At 40.5% G+C, this 25,209-nt stretch overlaps 1 protein-coding gene across 1 annotated transcript; it reads right to left on the bottom strand.

Annotated features, from left to right (window-relative positions):
- Nucleotides 1–18,755: 18,755 nt before the first annotated feature.
- Nucleotides 18,756–19,718, bottom strand: LOC308339268 (olfactory receptor 10C1-like; the record flags this gene model as incomplete). Its single annotated transcript, XM_080797751.1, has 1 exon — nt 18,756–19,718. One exon carries the CDS (start codon nt 19,716–19,718, stop codon nt 18,756–18,758), a length of 963 nt encoding a protein of 320 aa, XP_080653877.1.
- Nucleotides 19,719–25,209: the final 5,491 nt, after the last annotated feature.

The following is a 25,209-nucleotide window of genomic DNA, read 5'->3' as shown; positions in this document are numbered from 1 at the left end:
GTGTTCTTGGCTGCATAGTATTTTCATTTAGTGCCCTGAATACATCTTGCCAGCCCTTTCTGGCTTGCCAGATTTTTTGTGGACAGATCTGATGTTCTTTTGATGGGCCTTCCTCTGTAGATAAGGAGTCTCTTCCCTCTAGCTGCTTTCAAGAGCTCCTGTCTAAAATTATGATTCATCAGTTCCTCAATAAGGTGTCATGACGTCTTTCTAGATTCTATGATCTTAGGGGAGACCTTTCTGCCTCTAGGACGCAGACCCTGCTTCCATTCCCGAGATTGGGAAAATTTTCATGGAGAATTTGTTCAACTATATCTTCTAGTCTTCTTTCTTTATCCTGCCCCTCAGGGATTCCAATAATTCTGACATGGGAACATTTCATGGAGTCATTTATTTCCCTAATTCTGTTTTCATGGCTTCTAAGCTGCTTGTTATAGGGCTTCTCCCTCATCCTTTTTCTCTATCAGTTTGTCCTCTAGGTTACTAATTCTATCTTCTGCTTCAGTTGCCCCAGCTGTTAGAGAATTTAGATTAGATTGGAACTCATTGATAGCATTTTTCACTTCTTCGCTGGTGGCTTTCACTTCTCCCCTAATCGATTCCATGTTGTCATTAGTGGTTTTCTCCGAACTAGTCATTGCCTGGATAATTGTTACCCTGAATTCCGTTTCCGACATACTGTTTATGTCCATACCCAATAGCTCTGATGGAGGGGGTGCAGTCTGAATTTTTACCTTGTTTGGCATCCCTCCTCCTAGTCATTTTGTTGAGAGATGTCTGAGGGAACGTGTAGCAGAATGTATTAACCATGATCCAGGCATGGTGTGCCCTGGAATGCTTCTGAGCAATCGGGAATCCCCACCAAAAAGAAAGAAAAAAGAAAAAAAGAGAGGGAAAGAGAGAGACAGGAAAAGAAAAAAGAAAAAAAGAGAAGACCCAGCCAGAATGGGCCCTAACGGTTAGATTTATAAGGTATACAAACAAAAACAGACAAAGAAAAAGACTGACAAAAGTAAATGACAGGAAAAAAAAAGAACCCAGCCAAAATGAACCCCAAGAGTAAGATTTCTATAATACCAGAACAAAAACGAATACACTGAAACATTGACAGAAGAAAAAGATGGTAGGATGGTTATAAAACCTCAATGGTGGTTATAAAACCTCAGTAGGTGATTCTGATTCTTCTTGGGTGTATCTTGATATCCTTGTTAAGGGACTCAACTTTCCCAAGATAAAGGGAGGTTAAAACTAGTTTATATATAAGGGTAGTATTGATTGGGGGAAGAGGATTGCCTTGAAGCTTATCTCTATATGAATATTAAAAAAATAGAAAAGCAACAGGAAAACTAGGTATATGTATCCAAAAAATTCAAGTTAAAAGGCTATTGTGGAATTTATTCTATTGAACCTCTCATTGTGATGGTAAATAGGTTAAAAAAAAACTTTAAAAATTTAAAACGAATGAGAATAGCGGTACAAGTTAAAAATAAAAGTTGTATCTATGAAGTATACAGGTTTTAGGGCAATACCAGGAGCTTAATATCTCCTTTTCCCCTGATATTGGTGTTTTATTTTTTATAAGGACCCTGTGGTGGTTGTACTCTTGTTGTTTTTGTTTTTGTTTGTTTTAGTTTGTTTTGGGCTGGCTTTCTGGGGGACGGGTCTGCTGTGTTGTTTTTCAGGCAGTCTTACTTGGGTTGAGTCCTCCTGCCCCCTATCAAGGGGCTGGGCTCTGAGGAAACCAGTTTTTCAGGCTTTTGTTCTCTGTTTTTTTTTTTTTTCTCCCCTTGGCAGCTTTTGGTGGCTCTTTGGAGGTTTAAAGGAAAGCAAACTGCACCCAGATCTCTGTCTCAGAGAGAAGCCTCAGTCTGCTCCCCTCTGGGTGCTCCAGAGCACACAGACTCCCCCTCTGCCACCTCCCACCAGCAGAGCACATCCTCAGCCAGCTTCTCAGGGGTCGCAGGAGCTCCAGCTTGTCTCTGCACCCCCGTGCTACTAAAACCGTGATATTGGTCCAGGGAGCTTGCTTTCAGTGGCTGTCTCTGCTGGGCTCCTGTCTGGGCAGGTCCAGACCACCCAAAAGATCCCAAACAGAGACAGTGCGCTGAGATTTTCATGCACCGGGGCTGGGAGTGTTCAGACTCTAGGCCTGTCCTAGTGCCCACTGGCTAGCACCCACACAGACCTCTCTCAGGGGAGGGTGTGGAGCGCGGCTCATGTGCCAGTCGTGCAATGTGCGGGTAGAGTGCAAAAGGCTGTGGTTCTAGAGAGCATGGCTGACATCCACCCAGACTCTCTCACATGGGCCAGCGGCTCAGGGACCATGGCCTGGAGGCTTTGCCACACTCTCTCTGGCAAGGGTGGTCACCGGCGGTGGCTGTCCTGGGTCCGTGGCCTTATGCCCATGTCCCTGACTGCCCAATTCCACCAGTTGCCCCTTAAGATCTTTCTCTCTTTTTGAGTGCTTTCAACCAGACTCCAAGTTAACCCTGGTCCCCAATCACAGGGCACTCTCATGCTGGGGTATTACTTTCCAATGGGTCACTTCTGGTGGCTCCCTCCCCATTCTGTTTATATTCCGATATCGGTCCCTTGTTACCACTCCACTTTACTTGTCCACTGGCATCTTCTGCCCCTGTAGAGATCCGGAAGTGTATAATCCTACATCTCAGGCTGATTTCGTGAGTGTTCAGAGTGTTCTGGTAGATAATCAGCTCACTTTAGGGATCCGGTTGAAATAGCCTCTCCTACTTCTCTGCCATCTTGGCCCCCCTCTCTTTTGTCATATATATATATATATTTTTTTTAAATTTTTTTTTTTTACATTTTTTCCGTTTTTAACAACAGTGAGGACAAAGCAAAAAATATCACTGGGCAGTCTCTTGAGGAGTATACATAGAGTGTGGTCACAACTATGGAAAAATGTGCTTAAAGTCTGAAACTAAATAAACCAACACCCTAATCAAAATTTTAATTTGTTATATGCATCTCTTTATTTTCAAACTTGAATTAAAAATTTGAACTTATGTGGGGCACCTGGGTGGCTCTGGTCATGATCCTGGGATCCTGGGATCAAGCCCCACATCGGGCTCCCTGCTCAGCAGGGAGTGGGCTTCTCCCTCCCTCTCTGCCTGCCTCTCCCCCTGCATCTGCTCTCTCTCTCTCTCTCTCTGTCAAGTAAATGAATAAACTCTTTAAAAAAATAAACTAAGATTTGAACTTCTGTCCCAAAGTAATATAGGTAACTAATTAAAAGTCAAATGGTTCTACAGAGATTAACAAAGCAGGAGCTGGAATCCCATTGTGTTCTCATAAGGTGGGCATTTTTGGTTCCTTTAGCTTTTATCTGGCATTTTTCTTAGCTATTTCTAAACTAACTCAATTTTTCCAGAATGTTCTCATTCAGTGCTTATGCATGCTAGAATCTGCTCATGCACCTGGGATGTATCAGGTAACAAAACAAAGCCTCTTGTCTCTCAGAAGTTTAAAATTCCAGGGGAAAGGTGCAGACAAAACATACTATGTGCTGTGTGTTGACTAACATAACACACAAAAAAAAGAAGCAAAATATAATTTAAAAAAGCCTAATAAAGACGCTGTAGTGTATGTCCAGAGATGCTGAGACAGAAACCGTGGAGCAGGTGGGAACACCACATGGGTGAGTCCAACCAGTGCTGCAATGAAGTGTCAGGAGTGCTCTCTGTGCAGAGGTGAGATCTGAATCCTGATGGAGGGGCAGAAGTTAGCCAAGCAGGTGTCTGGCTCCAGCTTTCCCTCCAGAGATCAGCCCAGGATGCCCAGCAGTGGGATGCCTGGTGCATCTCACTGACGACATGGACGTCAGCAGGGCTGAGCACAGTGAGTCAGGAGGGGAACAAGGATGAGCGCTGCAGGAGAGGCGAGGCCTCTGCAGGCCCCCGTGAGGACTTCAGCTCTTCCTGTGCATGGAGTCCGTGTTTGGGCCTCTGCAGAGGAGCCTACGTTGGGTCTCAGAAGAACCCTATGGAAGCGTGGAGTGGTGAGACTGAACCAACTCTGGAGCAGTAATCGAGCGAGAGATGAGGGGGACCTAGGCAGGGCTTTAGCAAGAGAAGTGGCAAAATCCCAGGGATGTGTGAGAGTGGAGGGAACAGGATTTTCTGTGGCATGGATGCCGGCTCCTGTTCCCTCCCCTATGTTCCATTTCATATTTCTCTATTAGCTTCCTGCTATGGGAGATAAGAATATAGCTTTCTTTTACATGATATTTAATTCCTCCTTACACACACACCTTGATTCCTCAACCCCGCAGTACAGATGTTCATTTCTAGTAACTCAGAGTTTATTAGGGCAACTACGAAGGTAGTTTTCATAGCTGAGCTGGAGGGTGCCCTGTGATCACGTTTCTTTCCCCACATAGCTTTTTCTTGTTCCTTCAGTTAATAAATGTCTTACACGTGTGTGTAATTTTTCTCTGCACTTTTCATTAATACAGGCTCACCTGTGTAGGGTTCATCTCCTAAGGAGGGAGCACATCAGGTGTCCCTGGGCTCGCCTTGATGGGCTGAGCTGGAGCTCAGGCTCCAAGTTGCATCTCCATGGGCATGCCCTCCTCCAGGTTACCCTTGTGGCAGACCTGGGCAAGGGGGCAGACTCCTACCTTTTCTCTTGTAAGTTCTTAGGTGAGGATTAAATTGGCATAAGACAGATGGACAAGGGAGACCATACAAACGCACGGAAGACGGCTGGCAGAGGAGCGCTCCCAGGGAAGGAAGACTCAGGTGGTGCAACCTCCTCAACCTTACGTTTGGTTGAGCAAAGAGGCAGTTGTGGGAACAGGACAGAAGGATCAGTGGCGGCCAGCAGGGGCTGCAGGAAGACGAGAGGAATGTTAACAAGCTCAGTTGTGTGGGATCCTCTCCCTCTCAACAGCTCTCCTCTGCGATGACAAGAGTATCGTTGCCCTTCTTGAGTTGGGAAGACACAAATGGGAACTTCACCTCCTGCTTTTAAGAGGCAGAAGGAAGGTCAGTGTGCTTTTCTTGTACTGGGTACTTTTCAAGGGTCTTTAACTCAAAACCACCTATGCCGGCATGGCCGGTTTTGGGTGGCGAGTTCTGAACTCCCTCCCTAGCTTCTTCCCCCTTCCTTTCCAGCCTGGGATCCCGTGTTGGCCCCTCCTGGGGCTGGTGACTTGCTTCCTCCTTCTGGCTGCTCCTGAGACAGTGCACTGCAAGGGAAGCGAGAGCCCCTGGCCAGATCACGGGCCATTCATTTATAACATTCATGTATCCCTGTACGGCCACGGGTTGGAGATTTTGTCTGAGCATGGATTTCTGAGTAGGAAATCCATTTCTCTTGGCACTCTGAAGCTGTTGCCTCGCGGGTCGGGAGTCCAGTACTTCTGTTGAGAACCTGAGCAACGTTCCTTCTGTCTGCTTTTGGATGTGACTGTGCAGCCCCACGCTGGGAGCTTCAGCGTCTTGTTTGGTCGCTGGGTTCACTCTGGCCTGGCTCCCTCTTCTCCCATCCTGCTGGTCCTGGTTGTGCAGGCTGGGGGGAAGGCCACCTTTTAGGCAGATCTCGGAACTGGTCTGACTTGAGCATGGGGTTGGCGTCCCCCTGGCCTCCCTAGGCCTGTGCTGCCGCAGCAGCCTGTTACTAACAGGGGCTCCCCAGCTCCAGGCCTCTGAAAGCAGTGGGGTTTCGTGGTCGCCCCGAAGTCACTGGCTTCCTCCCATCCCCGGTTCCCATCTTCCCATATTCCAAAAGTTCTCTTCCAGGCTATCCATCCCTCTCCAGGGCTACTCCTCTTTACAGATTCACATCGCTTTCTATTTAGGGTAATTTTTATGGTATTTAGAAAGGAATGGGAGTTAGAATTTTTATTAAACTTACCGTGCTCAATCAGAACTCTTTTTTAAAAATCTGTTTAGGTTGCTGGTTATGAGACTAAACCAGTAGAGCAATGTGGCTAAGCTTGACAAATTCATCTCAACTTTTGATTCAGTGAAGATTTGTGCCATTATAAAGACATACGGTGCTTTCCAGTGCTTATTCCTGATGTATATCATTGGGTGTCAGTGATGTGATTTCCATCATTCAGAGATGATGCTGTCTGCTCTCTAGCTTGTCCAGGTCATTCTTTCCTGAAAAGTGACTCTTTTGCTCCATGTGCTTGCAGTTCTGTGTCTGCACTGTGCTACTCAGCGTTCAGGAGGTCTGTGCTTTACACAGAGGCGTTCAGTGTACTTGTGCTCTTGTTTTATGTGCATCTATTAAGACCCTACGTTGGCTTCTCATTCACAAATAATGTATTTTATAGGACGGTTATATGTTGCTTGTGTCATTCTCCAATGACTATATTTTGGGTTGTATTTTACCAGGAGACATTTGAGATGATATTTTTATTTTAAGGGACACCTACTTAGAATTCAGTGCTGTCCAGGTTAATTCTAGTGAGCAGCCTTCCTGTGGAGAGCAATTCCAAACCCAAGGGATAGATGCCTTTCAGCACTGACAGCCTCAGCTCTGTTAATCACTATTAAATGCACTTGTGTCACACTATGAATAAGTAAGTGGAGAAAATAAATCCTATGTCTTTTTTTAACCATATTATAAAGGCCAAAAAGATTTACTTATTTTCCCCATATTTTCAGGTGATTGTTTTTCCATTCAGATATCAGCTTAAGAGGGCAACTATTTACTGAATAAGAATCTGTATTGGAACAACTGAGAGAAATAGCATATATTAGACCTCAGTGGGAGGAGAGCTATGATCATAGGGCTGCGAGATTGAAAAGGTGTTCACTGATACTTGTTGGTCACTTCTTTACTTGATTGTGCTGATCTCAGCCCGCCAATAACCAATATTGTGTTTGGGTGGGGCTTGGCAGTTTGCAAGATGCCTTCAGCAAAAGCCCTCAGGGAGCTCTGAATGAAGAGCAAGTTTCAATCCCCACATGTCGAGGAGGGCACACGGTATGTCTGGGACCCCAGAGCGTGATTCCAGAAAGACAGGCCTGGGTTCTGCTTTTACTGGGGTACAAGGTGGGGCCTAGGGTGACATGGAGTTACTCTTTATTGGTGAAAACAGAGGACTGGGAACTAAAAGTGTGAGAAAGAAAGAACAAGTGGCCTAAAACTGTCACTCATCTAAGTTGACCAACATCTCCAAACAAGAGGAGTGTGGTGCATTATCAGGCTGTAGCTGGCAAGGCATCTCTGTGACACAGACAACCATGTCTGCACACCTGCATTACAGACTCCCATCCCCTTTTCATCTTTATTTATTTAAATTAAATTTTATTTTTTCAGTGTTCCAAAATCCACTGTTTATGCACCACATCCAGTGCTCCATGTAATACGTGCCCTCCGTAATACCTACCACCAGGCTCACTCCTCCCTCCACACCCCTCTGCTCCAAAACCCTCAGTTTGTTTCTCAGAGTCCACAATCTCTCATGGTTCATCTCCCCCTCCAATTTCTCTCAACTCCCCTCTCCTCTCCTTCTCCCAAAGTCCTCTGCATTACTTCTTATGCTCCACAAGTAAATGAGACCATATGGTAATTGACTCTCTCTGCTTGACTTATCTCAGTCAGCATAATCTCCTCCAGTCCTGTCCATGTTGGTACAAAAGTTGGGTATCCATCCTTTGTGATGGAGGCATAATATTCCATTGTATATATGGAACATATCTTCTTTATCCATTCATCCGTTGAAGGGCATCTTGGTTCTTTCCACAGTTTGGCAATTGTGGTCATTGCTGCTATGAACATTGGGGTACAGATGGCCCTTCTTTTCACTCCATCTGTATCTTTGAGGTAAATACCCACTAGTGCAATTGCAGGGTGATAGGTAGCTCTATTTTGTTAGCTCTATTTTTACTTTTTTAATTAACTATTTTATTAACATATTAACAAATTAACATATTTTATTAATTATTTTATTAACATATTAACATATACTGTATTAGTTGCCCAAGGATTACAGGTCTGTGAATTGTCAGGCTTACACACTTCACAGCACTCACCATATCACATACCCTCCCCAATGTCCATAGCCCAACCACCCTCTCCATACGCCCCCTCCAGCAACCATCAGTTTGTTTTGTGAGATTAAGAGTCTCTTATGGTTTGTCTCCCTCCCGATCCCATCTTGTTCCATTTTTTTCCTTCCCTACCCCCCAAACCTCCCACATTGCCTCTCAAATTCCTCATATCAGGGAGATCATATGATAATTATCTTTCTCTGATGGTAGCTCTATTTTTAATTTCCTAAGGAATTTACACACTGTTCTCCAAAGTGGCTGCACCAACTTGCATTCCCACCAACAGTGTAAGAGGCTTCCCCTTTCTCCACATCCTCTCCAATACACGTTGTTTACTGTCTTGTTAATTTTTGCCATTCTAACTGAAGCGAGGTGGCATCTCAATGTAGTTATGATTTGAATCTCTCTGATGGCTAGTGATGATGAACATTTTTTCATGTGTCTGTTAGCCATTCATATGTCTTCTATGGAGAATTGTCTGTTCATGTCTTCTGCCCATATTTTGACATGATTATCTCTTTTTGAGTGTTGAATTTGAGGAGTTCTTTATAGATTTTGGATATCAACCCCTTGTCTATAGTATCATTTGCAAATATCTTCTCTCATTCTGTGCATTGCCTCTTCATTTTGTGGACTGTTTCCTTTGCTATGCAGAAGTTTTTGATCTTGATGAAGTCCCAAGAGTTCAAGTTTGCTTTTGTTTCCTTTGCCTTTGGAGGTGTGTTTTGAAAGAACTTGCTGTGGCCAATGTCAAAGAGGTTACTGCCTATGTTCTCCTCTAGGATTCTGGTGGATTCCTGCCTCACGTTGAGGTCTTTTATCCATTTCGAGTTTATCTTTGTGTATGGTGTAAGAGAATGATCAAGTTTCATTCTTCTACACATAGCTGTCCAAGTTCCGCAGCACCATTTATTGAAGAGACTGTCTTTTTTTCCCACTGTATATTTTTTCCTGCTTTGTTGAAGATTAGTTCACCATAGAGTTGATGGTCCATACCTGGACTTTCTACTCTGTTCTACTGGTCTATACGTCTGTTTTTGTACCAGTACCATGCTGTCTTGGTGATAACAGCTTTGTAGTAATTCTTGAAATCAGGCAACGTGATGCCCCCAGTTTTGTTTTTTCTTTTTCAACATTTCCTTAGCAATTCAGAGTCTCTTCTGACTCCACACAAATTTTAGGATTGTTTGCTCCAGCTCTTTGAAAAATGCCGGTGGAATTTTGATTGGAATGGTATTGAAAGTATAGGTTGCTCTAGGCAGTATAGACATTTCAACAATGTTTATTCTTCTGATCCACGCGCATGGAATGGTCTTCCGTCTTTTTGTGTCTTCTTCAATTTCTTTCATGAGTGTTCTGCAGTTCCTCAAGTTCAGATCCTTTACCTCTTTGGTTAGGTTTATTCCCAGGTATCTTATGGTTCTTGGTGCTATAGTAAATGGAATCGATTCTCTAATATCCCTTTCTGTATTTTCATTGTTAATGTATAAGAAGGCAACTGATTTCTGTGCATTGATTTTGTATCCTGCCACATTACTGAATTGCTGTGTGCATTCTAGTAGTTTGGGGGTGGAGTCTTTTGGGTTTTCCATATAAAATATCATGCAATCTGTGAAGAAAGAGAGTTTGACTTCTTTGCCAATTTGAATGCCTTTTATTTCTCTTTGTTGTCTGATTGCTGTTGCTAGGACTTCTAGTACTATACTGAACAATAATGGCAAGAGTGGGCATCCTTGTCATGTTCCCAATCTTAAGAGGAAGGCTTTCAGCTTTCCCCATTGAGAATGACTTTCACTGTGGATTTTCCATAGATGGATTTTATGAAGTTGAGGAATGTTCCCTCTATCCCTGTACTCTGAAGAGTTTTTTTTTTTATTTTTAAATTTTTAAATTTCTTTTCAGTGTACCAGAAACTCTGAAGGAAAGGATGCTGCATTTTGTCAAATGGTTTTTCTGTATCAGTTGAGAGGACCATGTCGTTCTTCTCTCTTCTCTTATTGATTTGTTCTATCACATTGATTGATTTGTGAATGTTGAACCACCCTTGCATCCCAGGGATAAATCCCACCTGGTCATGGCGGATAACGTTTTTAATGTACTGTTGGATTCTATTAGCTAGGATCTTGTTGAGAATCTTGGCATCCATATACATCAGGGATATTGGTCTGAAATTCTCCTTTTTGATGGTGTCTTTCTTTGCTTGGTTTGGGATCAGGGTAATGCTGGCTTCACACAACGTGTCTGGAAGTTTTCCTTCGGTTTGTATTTTTTTGAAACAGCTTCAAGAGAATGGTAATATTTCTTCTTTGAAAGTTTGGTATAATTCCCCAGGGAATCTGTCAGGTCCTGGGCTCTTGTTTTTTGGGAGGTTTTTGATCACTGCTTCAATCTCGTTACTAGATATCGGTCTATTCAGGTTGTCAATTTCTTCCTGGTTCAATTTTGGGAGTTTATAGTTTTCCAGGAATGCATCCATTTCCTCTAGGTTGCTTAGCTTATTGGCATATAACTGTTGATAATATCTTCTGATGATTGTTTCTACTTCCTTGGTGTTAGTTGTGATCTCTCCCTTTTGATTCATAATTTTATTAATTTGGGCTTTCTCTCTTTTCTTTTGAATTAGTGTGGCCAATGGTTTATTGAGCTTAATGATTCTTTCAAAAAACCAACTTCTAGTTTCATTATGCCTTCTATTATATCTCTGGTTTCTACCTCATTGATCTCTGCTCTAATCTTGATTATTTCCCTTCTTATGTGTGGAGTTGGTTTGATTTGTTGTTGATTCTCCAGTTCTTTAAGGTATAGAGACAGCTGGTGTATTCTGGATTTTTCAGTTTTTTTGAGGGAGGCTTGGATGGCTATGTATTTCCCCCTTAGGACCTCCTTTCCTGTATCTATAGGTTTTGGAGTGAAGTGTCTTTATTCTCATTGGTTTCCATGAATTGTTTAAGTTCTTATTTGATTTCCTGTTTGATACAAGCATTCTTAAGCAAGGTGGTTTTTAGCTTCCAGGCATTTGAGTTCCTTCTGAGATTTTCCTTGTAATTGAGCTCCAGTTTCAAATCATTGTGGTCTGAGAATATGCAGGAATAATCTCAATCTTTTGGTATCAGTTGAGCCCTAATTTGTGACCCAGTATGTGGTCTATTCTGGAGAAGGCTCCATGTGCACTTGAGAAGAATGAGTATTCTGTTGTTTTAGGGTGGAATGTTCTGTATATATTTATGAGGTCCATGTTGACCAATGTGTCATTCAATGCTCTTGTTTCTTTATTGATTTTCTGCTTCAATGATCTGTCTACTACTCAGAGAGAATTTAGATAATTTAGATTCGATTGGAACTCATTGAGAGCATTGTTAACATCATCCCTGGTGATTTTCACTTCTGCCTTAATCAATTCCATTTTGTCATCAAAAGCTTTCTCCAACCTAGCTATTGCCTGGATAATTGTTAGCCTGAATTCCCTTTCTGACATACTGTTTATGTCCATATCCAAAAGCTCTGATGGGGAGGGCCCAGTCTCTGAATTTTTCCTCGTTGGACATTCCTCCTCCTAGTCATTTTGATGAGAGATGGCTGAGGGGATGTGTGTCTGAATGTATCAACCATGGTGTAGGCAAGGTGCACTCTGGAATGCTTCTGAGCAATAGAGAGTCCCCACCAAAAAGAAAGAAAAAAGAAAAAGAAAGAGAGAGAGAGAGACAGGGAAAAAAAGAAAGATAAAATAAAAGAGAAGGCCCAGACCAATGGGCCCCAAAGGTAAGATTTATAAAGTATACAAACAAAAACAGACAAACAAAAGGACGGACAAAAGTAGATGACCAGAGAAAAATAAATAAATAAATAAATAAATAAATAAACCCCATGAAAATGAACCAGAAGTATAAGATTTATATACTACCAGAACAAAAACAAATACACAGAAACACTGACAGAAGAAAAAGACTGGAGGATGGTTATGAATTCTTAGTGTGAGTGCGGAAGGTTATTTTGATTCCTCCTGGATGGAAGGTTATCTTGATATTTTTGTTAAAGGACTCAACTTTCCTGAGATAAAGGGGGATTGAAACTGTTTTATATATAGGGGTAGCATTATTGGGGAAAGGGGATTACCTTGAAGCTTATCTCTATGTGGATATTAAAAAAATTTTTAAAAATAAAAAAAATAGAAAAGCAAAAGAAAAACATGGGTATATGTATCAAAAAAGTTCAGGTTAAAAGATTATTATGGAATTTGATGTACTGAACATCTCATTGAGATGGTAAATAGGTTAAAAAGTTATATAAAAATGAAAAGAACTAGAATAGTGGGAATGAATTAAAAATAAAAGTTGTATCTATGAAGTAGTGGTGGTTGTCCTCTTGTATTTTTGTTTTTTTGTTTTGTTTTGTTTTGTTTTTAAGCTGGCTTTCTGGGGAGGGGCCTGCCGCATTGTTTTTCAGGGATTCTTTTTTGTTTTTTTTAATTTTTTATTTCTTTTCAGCGTAACAGTATTCATTGTTTTTTCACCACACCCAGTGCTCCATGCAATCTGTGCTCTTCCTAATACCCACCACCTGGTTCCTCCGGCCTCCCACCCCCGCCCCTTCAAAACCCTCAGGTTGTTTTTCAGAGTCCATAGTCTCTCATGGTTCACCTCCCCTTCCAATTTCCCTCAACTCCCTTCTCCTCTCCATCTACCCTTGTCCTCCATGTTATTTGTTATGCTCCACAAATAAGTGAAACCATATGTTACTTGACTCTCTCTGCTTGACTTATTCCACTCAGCATCATCTCTTCCAGTCCTGTCCATGTTGCTACAAAAGTTGGGTATTCATCCTTTCTGATGGAGGCATAATACTCCATAGTGTATATGGACCACATCTTCCTTATCCATTCGTCTGCTGAAGGGCATCTTGGTTCTTTCCACAGTTTGGTGACCGTGGCCATTGCTGCTATGAACATTGGGGTACAGATGGCCCTTCTTTTCACTCCATCTGTATCTTTGGGGTAAATACCCAGTAGTGCAATTGCAGGGTCATAGGGAAGCTCTATTTTTAGTTTCTTGAGGAATCTCCACACTGTTCTCCAAAGTGGCTGCACTAACTTGCATTCCCACCAACAGTGTAAGAGGGTTCCCCTTTCTCCACATCCTCTCCAACAATTTTTTGTTTCTTGTCTTATAAATTTTTCCCATTCTAACTAGTGTAAGGTGGTATCTCAATGTGGTTTGATTTGAATTTCCCTGATGGCTAATGATGGTGAACAGTTTTTCATGTGTCTGTAGCCATTTGTATGTTTTCTTTGGAGAAGTGTCTGTTTGTGTCTTCTGCCCAGTTTTTAACTTATTTGTTTTTTGGGTGTTGAGTTTGAGAAGTTCTTTATAGATCTTGAGTATCAGCCCTTTGTCTGTAGTGTCATTTGCATTCTTCCTGAAATGATGTCTTGTGTCATTAAATCTCTGTCATACTGTGTGTCACTCTATCTTAAAGATATTTACTCATGTAAACTGCCAGAGGTTTACTATTTTATTAGTTTAATCAAAGAATCAGTTTTTTAAATTTATAAACACTATTACATTTGCTGTATAAGTGTTCTACTTCACTCATTTCTCCTTTTATCTTTATTATTTTCTTTATTCTATTTTCTTTGGGTTTATTTTGCTCTTTCCTTAACTTTGTAACTTGAATGGTTAGTCTGTGTTCCTCCAACCAGCCTCATTTCTCGATAAATGCATTTAAATCTATAATCTCCCTTTAAGAACTGTTGCAAGCCATACATTTTTATGTATGTTTTTGTTGAAGTTTAGTTATAAATGCTTTGCAAATTTAATTTCTATTGATTCTGTAACTTGAAATTATTTAGGAATATGATTTGTAGAATCCAAACTCATGGGATGTTTGACTATGATTTTATGAATGATATGCCTATTATATTGTTATTGATTTATTATTTTACTCTATGTGATCATGACTATAATCTGAGAAAAGTCCTTTAAAATAATTTTTTGTCATTTTCACCCAGTAGTTCTGAAAGATTTGCCCCATCTATCTTAAGGCTTGTTTTTTTAATTTAAGAGCTTAGATTGGAAATCACTCAAACTCATTTCATGGAGAAAACCCATGGGAAAAACACCAACTTACTTCAGCCTATCACAGATCAAAGATATATCTTGGAATGTCTGAGATAACCACTAAAAGAATAATATACTATTGTATTGCTAAAACTTGAAGGTGAGGAAGTGTCACATAAAACTATTTGATTAATTATAAAAATGTAATTACAATAGAAGAAAAGTCAAGCAATAAATAAAATAGAAATCACATAGAAAAATAGTGGCTATCAACTCCAGAAATTATATAAATTATGTATTTAAATTATATTGTATAAATTATATAAATGTAAATGGCCCAAACCATCCAAAGAAATATAAACATTTTCATATTTCTTTTTTTTTGGAGACTGAGATAAAAACATCATTTGAGGATTCAGCATAAAGAATACAAAAAGTATCATATGGTTTCACTTATTTGTGGAACATAACAAATAATATAGAGGACAAGGGTAGATGGAGAGGAGAAGGGAGTTGAGGGAAATTGGAAGGGGAGGTGAACCATGAGAGACTATGGACTCTGAAAAACAACCTGAGGGTTTTGAAGGGGCGGGGGGTGGGAGGTTGGGGGAACCAGGTGGTGGGTATTGGGGAGGGCACAGATTGCATGGAGCACTGGGTGTGGTGAAAAAACAATGAATACTGTTATGCTGAAAATAAATAAAAAATTTAATAAAAAAAAAAAAGAATACAAAAAGACACGCCCTTGATCGGGGCCAAAAGAAAGCTGGTACAGGCATGCTACTACTGGACGTAGGAGAGCTTAAGGAAGGAACTATTACCAGGAATAAGGAGGAAGTTTCATCCTGCTAAAATATTTAATTACCTGGAAATTAAAATACTCCTGGACTTATATACATCCTGTAACATAGCTTTGAATACAAAGCAAAAGCTGACAATTAATGAAGGCACTAGAGAAATCCACAGCCAGAATTGGATGAATCACTTGTAGAAAAGACACACACAGGAGTGAGGGAGTATGCAGGAAGTATGACCAACACAGCAGACTTCACCTCACAAGTACAGAGAGAACACCACAGCTAAAAAGCATACATGGTCATTTCTCACTCACACACAGAACCTCCACAATAGGCTGGCCATGTAGTGAATGACAAAGCAAGTCTGAACGCATTTTGGAGTTAAATGCATACAAGCATTTTATCTGAGAAAAGTGAAATCAAGATAAAATCAGTAACACATAATGGACAAAGTATGACTGTTCTTCATGTGTGAACATTTCAGGCATAGTAAACAGAAGTAGGATAACATGAGATAAACCCAGGGATACAGCAGGGAAACATGAACAATTATCAACATCACACCAATTTTGTTTCAAATATTTCCTCCCATAGTTTTTTTTTTTTTTTGCTGTAATTTTTAAAAGTAAATCCCAGACATCATATTATTGCAAATGTAAGTAACTTAGAATGAAAATGAACAATACTTCCTAATTATAATCCATCAGCCCATGTTTCTGCTTTCTTATCTGTCTTAAAAATGTCTTTTTTATCTTTGGTTTGTTCAAATCAGGATCCACAAATTTCCACACCTTGCATTTTGTTGGTATGTTTGTTATGTGTGGAGGTATCCTGTAAGGGGTAGGTCCATGGTGTCTGTGATCTCTGAAGCTAGCACTGCACTCTGCAGGCAGGAAAGCAGGAAATGCAGGAAAGCAGCCCCTAGGCAGTTTGTTAGTGAGGGATGGTTGGGCTTCAATTACACCTTATTTATACAAGCAAGTGCCAGGTCAGGTCTGGTCCACTGCTGACAATTGGCAAACCAAGCCCGGCTTGGCCATTCTGTAAGGAGACAGGCTGACCTAGAGGGGCTGATGGTAAGTTATGATTTTGCAACTTGTTATAGAAAATAACTCTAAGAGTTATAAAATTAATAAATTCTTTTTCAAACTCTCTCTCTCGGCCTGTATTTCCTTATTGTTCGGCCTTGGGCTACCTGGCTTTGATCTTCTGCTGGTTCATCCATTATTGAATCAAATAAACTTTTTAGCACATTCTAAAAATCTATTTGAGAATTTTGCTCTAAGAAAACATGCTTGTGACTGGATTTTCATGTAAACAGGAGCTAAACAGTAATGTGTGCACTTTCAAGATAGTAGGCATATATATTTAGGTTTTCTTTGGGATTATTGTTAAATATAAATCAGAAGAGGGTCACCTGGGTGGCTCAGTGGGTTAAAGCCACTGCCTTCGGCTTGGGTCGTGATCCCGGGGTCCTGGGATCGAGCCCCGCATCTGGCTCTCTGCTCAGCGGGGAGCCTGCTTCCTCCTCTCTCTCTCTCTCTGCCTGCCTCTCTGCCTACTTGCAATCTCTGTCTGTCAAGTAAATAAATAAAATCTTTTAAAAAATATACAAATCAGAAGTTACTGTTTATACTGCATATGCTGATTAAAACCAAAAAATAGGCTTTCAAAAAAGAAAAAGAATATCACTCCTCCAAAAAAAAATCTCACAAGTTAGAAAGAAGGCTGAACACCAGGGCTGTCCCTTATCAGCAGAGACATTCTATGGTCTTTTCACTCTTACTTATCCTGGGGACAGCGTACACAGGGAGTCCAAATTAATGGAATAAACTCTCCTGGAACTGTGGCCAAGAACCATGGATCTTGCATCAGACCTTCTGTAACCAATGTTAGTCCTTACCGACTCCTGGGGGCGAGCAGCTTTTACCTCTCTTCCTTGTGCTCCACGAGGGTAAAATGAGAACAGTAGTACCTGGGTGGTTTTCAAGGTCAAATATTAGACAAACATTAAAGGAGTCTGAGCTGCCCTTTCATGTATTCAGAATCCAGTAAATGGTGGTTATCCTATGGTCGGTGCTGCTGTCAGAGCTGGTGCTCAGGAGAATGCACTCCAAGGCCTCTTGGAAATAGATGGCACAGGGTTTGACAATCAAAGTTAGCAAAGAATTTCTCCCTTATCAATATTCAGGAGGATTTAATACAGAAAATATGGAGGATAAATTAATTCATGACAATGTAGATGTTTAAAACAAACATTAAATGTTCTAGAAGATGCATTTTTCATACCTTTTATATTTTCAACATAATCTGTCATGAGAAGGGACTTCAGTGCGTGTGTGTGCATGTGTGGGTGGCAGAAAGAAAAAGGCTAAATTAAATAAATGAAATATTTACATTGGTTATTATTGCATGGAAGGAATATAAATGAATTAAAGTTTAATTTGTACATTTTTATATGTTTTATACATTTGCTCTGAAGAGCATGTATTATATTATATTTGTTTTAATAGAAATGTCCACAAATATTTTAACATTTATATTATACATAAATTATGTGTTTGAATGAATTGGGTAGTTCTTGGTAAAATAGGGATATCTGGCAAAATGCACATCGTGGTCATTAGTTAATATCACCATTACCCCCAATAGAATCATCACATCTTTTGATCTTTTCCTGCTAATTGATATTTAGATCTCAAACAAAACTGCATGTCTTTACAGCGTATAATATGATGATTTGATATGCACATGTGTTGTGAAGTGATTATATTAACACACCCCTTTCCTCACAGAGATTATGTGTGTGGTGAGAACACTTAAGATCTACTCTCTCAGCACACATCAGGAGTACATAGAGCATTGCTAACTAGGGGACCAAGCTGTCCATCACATTCAGGACTGTCCATTGTACACAGTGATTAAGTCATAGACCTCTGTTCTGTCCCATTACAGCTACTACGTGAGCAGTTACCAACTCCTCACAACCCACAGCACCTCCCTGAGAACTAGGTGCTCACATTCCAGGCAATGCCTCTCTAGATGCTTACAGCTCATTTCCCTTCAGAGCAAGTGTATGGAAGATTTCCAAATATATGGAGCCAGATTTCATTTGCATATATGCAAATTTTATAAATTACATAAAATCTTTTAATTATATATGTTAATTATTTTTGGTTCATTTTTCTCCTTCTTGAATTTAAAATATGATTTTCCTTTAAAAAGATTTTCACCATGGAGACTTTTGATAAAAATTTCCCACTTTTTTCTTTTAATTTTCTGCAACAAATGCCTCTGGAATGTGTTTGCTTTTTTTCCTCACATTTAAATATTTTTATAGTACATGCAACTCACAGAATTAATTCTATATCATTGTAATGATAATTAAGGTAGAAGCGTCTAAAACTTTTTTTTTTGTGGAAAGAAATAATGTGCTCCATGTTATTAGGGAATTGAGAGTCATGTGGGACGGACATATGTGGGAACACTGCCTCCAGAGACCAGGGAAGATTCACAGGAGACACTCAGGGGCTAGAAAATGCCTAAGAATAAAGAATGAGAATTTGCCAGACTTCTAAGATATAATTTGGCAATGTATACATCAAGCCTAGACTGACGTATTTTGGAAAACCTGTCTAGTATTGGACTCACCTATCAAAATTCTTTGGTAGCCAACTTCCTTCCAGAATTTGGCAATCAGCAGTTTGACTGTGACTATAGAGATGTCTCCAAAATTACAGATACTATTATTAAAGAAGGTCCTCACAAAATAGGTTGCAGAGAGCATACTGCAGAGATCAGTTTTGTTTTCTTTCTTTACTCCTGGGTTGTGTGTGCATCTTTTAAAAAAGCAGATTTTCATGGTCCTGTGGGATCTACCCATGAGTCAAAACTTTCTTCTTACCCAGCGTTCTCTGGAGAGCTGCCTTGACCTCCTTGTTACGTAAACTGTAGATGATGGGATTGAGCATGGATGTCACCACTGTGTAGAACAGAGCTAGGAGTTTATCTATTCCTGGTGAATGGCTGGCCTTGGGTCTCAAGTAGGTGACAGACCCAGAGCCATAGAAGAGCGTCACGACAAGCAGGTGGGAAGAACAGGTGGAAAGAGCTTTACGGCGGCCCTCAGGGGAGGGCATGATCAGCACAGCAGCTAGGATTCTGCCATAGGAAGCAATGATTAGTAAAAATGGACTGGAAATGCAAAGAATGGCCACAACAAAAACTGCAGCCTCATTATGGGATGTATCACCACAGGCAAGAGCCAGGATAGGGGGAAGGTCACAGAAGAAGTGGTCTATTTCACAGGGGCCACAGAAGTTCAAGGAGAAAATGTAGTTGGTCTGGCCCACGCCTACCATGCAACCCACTCCCCAGGAAATGACTGCCAACTGGGCACACACCCCACGGCTCATTCGTGTTGCATAGTGGAGTGGGGAGCATATGGCCATGTAGCGGTCAAAAGCCATGGCTGCCAAAAGACAGCACTCGCTGATAGCAAATAATGTGAAGAAAAACATCTGTGTAGCACACCCCTCCCGGGAGATCCCCCGGGCCTCACTCACGAGGCTCTGCAGCATCTTGGGTATGACTGAGCATGTGTAGCCAATCTCTAAGAGAGACAGGTTGGCCAGGAAGAAGTACATGGGTGTGTGGAGGACTGAGTTGGTCCAGATGGCAAGGGCTATGAGGGCATTTCCCATGAGGGAGGATAAAAACATGAGGAGGATGAGGGTGAATAAAAGGAAACACTGTTCTCTGACCTCAGAGAACTTGGCAAACACGAAGTACTTGACAGACAGGCTGTTGTCCTGCCACGAGGAGCAGCTGAGGTTCATGACCTGGGGAAGAGGACAGCAAGGAAAATGCCATTCAGCTATAAATGCAAATCTCTATATTGCTTTTAATGAGCTCTAGTAAGCCAGAGAGACACACTTCTTACCTGCAAGTTTAAAATTCAAAACATACGTCCTCATGCCTTTACCAACCAAATCCTGTTCTGTGTTCACAAAGCCAGGGGATCCAATAAAAAACACACCTAGTCACGAAGCATAAAATTGAAAAAAAATTAACATCAGCTCAATTCTGTCTTCATTTCTTCCTTTAATCAGTCATCAAATACTGCCAGACGAAGGTCCTCTCACACATGTCTTTTTCTTCCTGTTGCTGTTGTCACTGAATTCATTCAGCAGATGCTTATTGAGCACAGAGTACTCTGCATTTACTGCTGTGAGTCCCGAGATTTCACAACAACAATAACAACAAAAACCCATAAAAACACACCATTTCTCCCCAAATGAAACTTATTTACTGAAAGAAAGCAGAAATTAAATGGGTATTCAATGAATAAAGAATGGCTCTAATGCAAAGTATTAAAGCCAGGTGTGTCCTGGGGACTGGGTGTTGGAAGGGGGCTTGGAGCACAGAGAAACAGGAGCCCGGATGTGAGGATCCCCACATCCACTCACACCATGTCTACACTGCATGCTGATTTCACTGCTCAAGATGACAAGCTTCTTTACCTTTAATACTTCTCATATGCCAGCCTTTCCCCATCATGGGGTTCTTTGCTAACGGGAAATTACCATTGTCTTCAAGTTCAAATTCAAATGTATTTATGTAATTCATGAAAATCCATGGATTGACTCACTGATTATTGATGAAACTTTGATCTTACCCCTTAACAAAGGACTTCATGTTAGAGTATTTCCAACTACACACACACTAGCAGCCTCCAGAGTGTGTCATGCCTGCACAGAGTTCCTTCTCTTTGTGCTCTTTTTCTTGCAGGGACTTGACATCTGCCTCCCTGATTGTCCACACAGTCACCTGCCCAGTGCACTCAGATTGCAGGATGGCATCTTCTCCTTCCTGGAAACGTCTTCCCCACGCCTGCTCTGCCTTGTCCCCATACTATGTGTGGGCATGCCCCCGGCGTGTTCCCACAATTTGGTAACGTCCATGAGCACACTCACACCTCTCGAGGACAATCAATTGCTCATTTCTTCCTGAGCATAGCCTCAGACACAGACACAGAGATCAGAATTGTATTTTTTACCTTTTCTTACCATTATACCCACCACCATTACCAGTGAGTAAGTTCTTTTGTAACAAGGAAATGCTGGAATGCTAAGCTTTACTCTGGCTGCTGGAACACCTGCCCAGGGGTGCTGAGGCTACTTTCTGAAGTTAAGTGTGATAAAGCTCATCTCTGTCAGATGTCCCAAATGAGAGAGTTATTTGTCTTTCAACCTAATACATTCTTGACAAAGCATTCATTGTTCTTTTTGTGGGTGTACTGCCATTTGGCTTGTTCTTTTGGAATGTCATCAAGCAAGATTCTACACAATGTTTGCCATGAAAAGGGCAGAATAAGGAGGAGGTTGGGTGTCCATTGCTCTGGATGCCATCTGTTTATTAGCAAAACTGGAGACCATGTTTATCCTACATTTGCTCAGAACATATCACTGTTTATTCCACAGTAACATTTGGTGCCAGTATATGTAAAACACAAAAGTATGCTTTTTGAGGTTCCAAGTTACTAGAGTAGACAAATGTATTAGGTGTATTCACAAAAATATATGTACAAAAAAATTGCATTTGCACATACATCTGTACCTCCACACAGAAACACACACATTCAATTCCATACTGAGTAGCATAGGGATTAAGAGTATTTTGGGGATATTCTATCTGGGTTCAAATCCAAATACAGCCATCTAATGCTGGATCAAAGTTAACTTTACTTAAACTACCTGTTTCTTCAGTTTTTCCACTTAAAAAAGGAGGTGATACTGGTATGTCCCTAATGGTGTTGCTATGAGGATTAAGTGAGTTAATTCCTATAAAAGCACTTAGAAAAGTGACTCAGTATGCAGTAAGTATTGGTCATCATCATGCCTGTGTCCATGTTTATGTTACCATAGATTTCCTTCATATAATCCCTCTTGGGGAATCTTTTATCCCAATCTTTAACCATCTCTCCTGATTCATTATTTTCATTCCCTTCTCATGTTTTGCTTTGCACCTGCCATGATGGAGAGAAGAACAGTAGAAAATATATACAGACAGACATAGACACATGAAAATTATGTCTTGAGATAAAACCCTTGCATTATGGATCATTTTAATCTGCTGCTTGCAAAATTGCCCCAAGTTAAGGATGGGAACAAATGGACCAATTCAAACCTGGGAAATATGAAATAACAACTCTGCAAAGTGACAGAGTCCCAATGCATGTGACTATTGAAAAGTTGCTCATACATCAGGTAGTCTATTATAATGTATTTACATGTATATTAAAGCATTTGTAAGCATTCTACTTGCACTGTAATTAATACGTATAGATCCCATGGAGTAATGTATATCAGTTAAGGCTGAAGCAAAGAAAACAGACAATAGTTACTTATCTTTTTTTTTTTTTTTGACCCACAAGATTTTCTTAAACATCCTGACTCTTCAATAGTCAGATCTCTTCTCCCCCTTGTCACTTGGTTTGATACTGAAACAGGCAAAATCCAGTTTTTAAAAATCATACTTCCTATTGCTTTCAGGAGTTACTCTCCAAGGACCTTAGCCCGGGAACCCTGAGGTCCACATAGTAGAGTCCAGCTTCATGTACATAGGAAGAACATTTTATTGTAATCACTACTATGGAAAGAGTGAGATACTCAAAGCAGGTGCCAGGTGTCTGCAGAAAGAACATCAAGCCAGTAGAAACACTGGGTTTGAATATTGCTTCTGTCTCTCCCCTGACACAGTTTCTTGACTTAATATTTCTGATTCATCATTTCCATGTAAAGGAAGGATGACAAAGCCCTTCCTATCTTTCCTACTGTGTTGTTTTGAGTTAAAAATGCAAACACTGTAGAGGCAAACCATGAATAAAAAAGTAAGAAATGGTGTTAAAATGCAATTTATCAGCGTCAAAACTTCTTGTTTTTTTAAACATCATGTTATATGGTCTCATTCATACGTGGGACATAAGCAATAGCACAGAGGACCATAGGCAAAAGGAGAGAAAACTGGAGTTGGGGGGGTTCAGAGAGGGAGAAAAACCACGAGAGACTGTGGACTCTGGGAAATAAACTGAGGGCTTCAAAGGGGAGGTGGGTGGGGCAAAGTGGTAGCCAGGTAATTGGCATTAAGAAGGGCACATGTTGTGATGAGCACACTGAGGGTTTGGGAGGGTAGAGGGGTTGGGGGGTTATTTGAGCCTAGTGGTGCATATTAGGGAGGGCACGTATTACATGGGGCACTGGGTGTGGTGCATAAACAATGAATCTTGGGACACTGAAAAAATAAAGAAAGAATTGTCCTATCAAGAGTCCATGACTAAGCAAATGGTACTGTCATATAACCTGAAGATATAGGAGTTTCATGCCCAGTGAGAAATTTTATTTGTAGATTCCTTTCCAATGTAATAAAGATTAAGTGGCCCTAAATACCGATGAGATTCTGAAGCTTTAAGTATCGAGGTGCACTTTGAGTGTCAGTTGCATATATGAGAGAATTGGGAGGGAAATAAGGCAATTTTACTGGCTCAGCTTCACGTGCTGCCTTGCCCAGACCTCAGAGCCAAGACAAGCTCTCAGTATGCCATTCTGGTTTGGAAATAACCCAGCATAAGTGATTGATTCATTTTGGGTCATCTCCACATAGTTAGAAATATTCCTTGACTGACTCAGCCTCTTCTGAATCTCTGTTTTCATAACAAAATGTTTCTTTTCTTCCTATCAACCAAAGGAAAACATGTTCTATGTTACTAGATATTGTATCTGAAACACTTAGAATTCTGAGTGCCTGGGGTACAAGAGACATTTAGTAAATATTAGTCCTCATTATTATGAAATTTTCATTTCTGAATCTCTTAATAGGAGACAGCATTTATGTAAATGGCTCATGGATTATAGAGATGTTTACTCATTGCTTTCCACAATTTCCCTGCAGTCACCGTACCGAGGACCTGATAACAAGGTGATGCCTTAACATGGCACAGCAGAAACTATTTTATCATTTGATCAGACTCAGGTATGCTAGAGAATCCAGATATTTCGTTCCCCAACAGTAATAGATATTTCCTTTGAAATAATTAATTTAGAACAACTCACAGGAATCTTATGATAGGAATACTGGTAAACTGAGTAAGTTATACTCTTCAGAGTAGGAAGAAAACCACTGATTAAAGTTGTGGTCAGCAGCGAAGAATGCTTTGAGTTTGGCTATCCATGTCTCCATTGTAATCCACTGTCTTTTACAGCCCTCATTTCTTAAGACAGCCACTGTGCCACGTACCTGTAATCATAACATTTGAGGGAAAAACTGGATGGTTGTTGCTTCTGATGAGCCACTCCCTGATTTTCTCTGCACCCTCCCCCTACCTTACAGCCTCTCCAACTCCAGATGATGGAAGTCCGCCAGTCCTCTAAGACTGTGTACCCAGAAGCTTTTGTGGTAGTCAGGGCCACATCTGGTCTCAGGAAGCCTGTATGTCTCATGGGAGAGCATCACGTCCCTGAAGCCATACACGCAAATCTCCCCACTCCCCCCACAAAAAGCATGGAAGGCTGGGCCAATCACAGGGTGATATAGTTGAGCCCTCCTCTTTCTTAACTAACAGTGGAGTATGAACATGTTATATTTTAATTCTTCTTGTTCTGGATCTGTACCCTCCCTTTCCCCCTCCCCCAGGAGGCACATTTCCTTCTCACTGGAGAGTGTCAGGAAGTTTGATTCTGTCTCTTAGGAATTTTCATGGGCAGGTCTTTCTCTGTTGGTGAATGCTAACATTTAGGGCAACGGAAGTGAATGTAAAGGACTGAAAACTCAATAGTTAAATATAATGAATAGCTTATATTACAGGTAACTGCTATTACAGTCTTTGTACAGAGTATGGTATCAATACAATAAAGTGCATTGTTGCAACCAAATCTTTGGTGACTCTAAATTATTAATATGAAAGCTTCAGATTTTAAATTTGTTGTCTGATTAAACAAAGAAAATTTATTGCACAATTTGTGAACCATATCAAGACATACAGTTATGAAAAGTACATCAGTAACTTTCATATCATATTATATTGATGCAATTATTATTTATTCTTCTTATTATAAAATACTCAAGTAATAGGTCATAACAGTCTTTTAATAAGTCATAATAATCTTTTAGTTACACATGAGTTTGATAAAGTACCTACTGTTTTCTATCAAAACTAATAATAAAATGGTCAAAAGTCAAAGGGTATATATTAAGACAGTGGAAAAAACTGTAAGGTACTGAATGCTTATTATTTAAGTGATGCTTATTATTTAAGTGATACAAAACAGTGAG

The sequence above is a fragment of the Martes martes genome, assembly GCF_963455335.1.
Source record: "Martes martes genome assembly, chromosome: 2".
Classification (NCBI taxonomy): domain Eukaryota; kingdom Metazoa; phylum Chordata; class Mammalia; order Carnivora; family Mustelidae; genus Martes; species Martes martes.
Note: the sequence above shows the minus strand (reverse complement) of the source record. Positions and strands in the feature narration are given on the sequence as shown.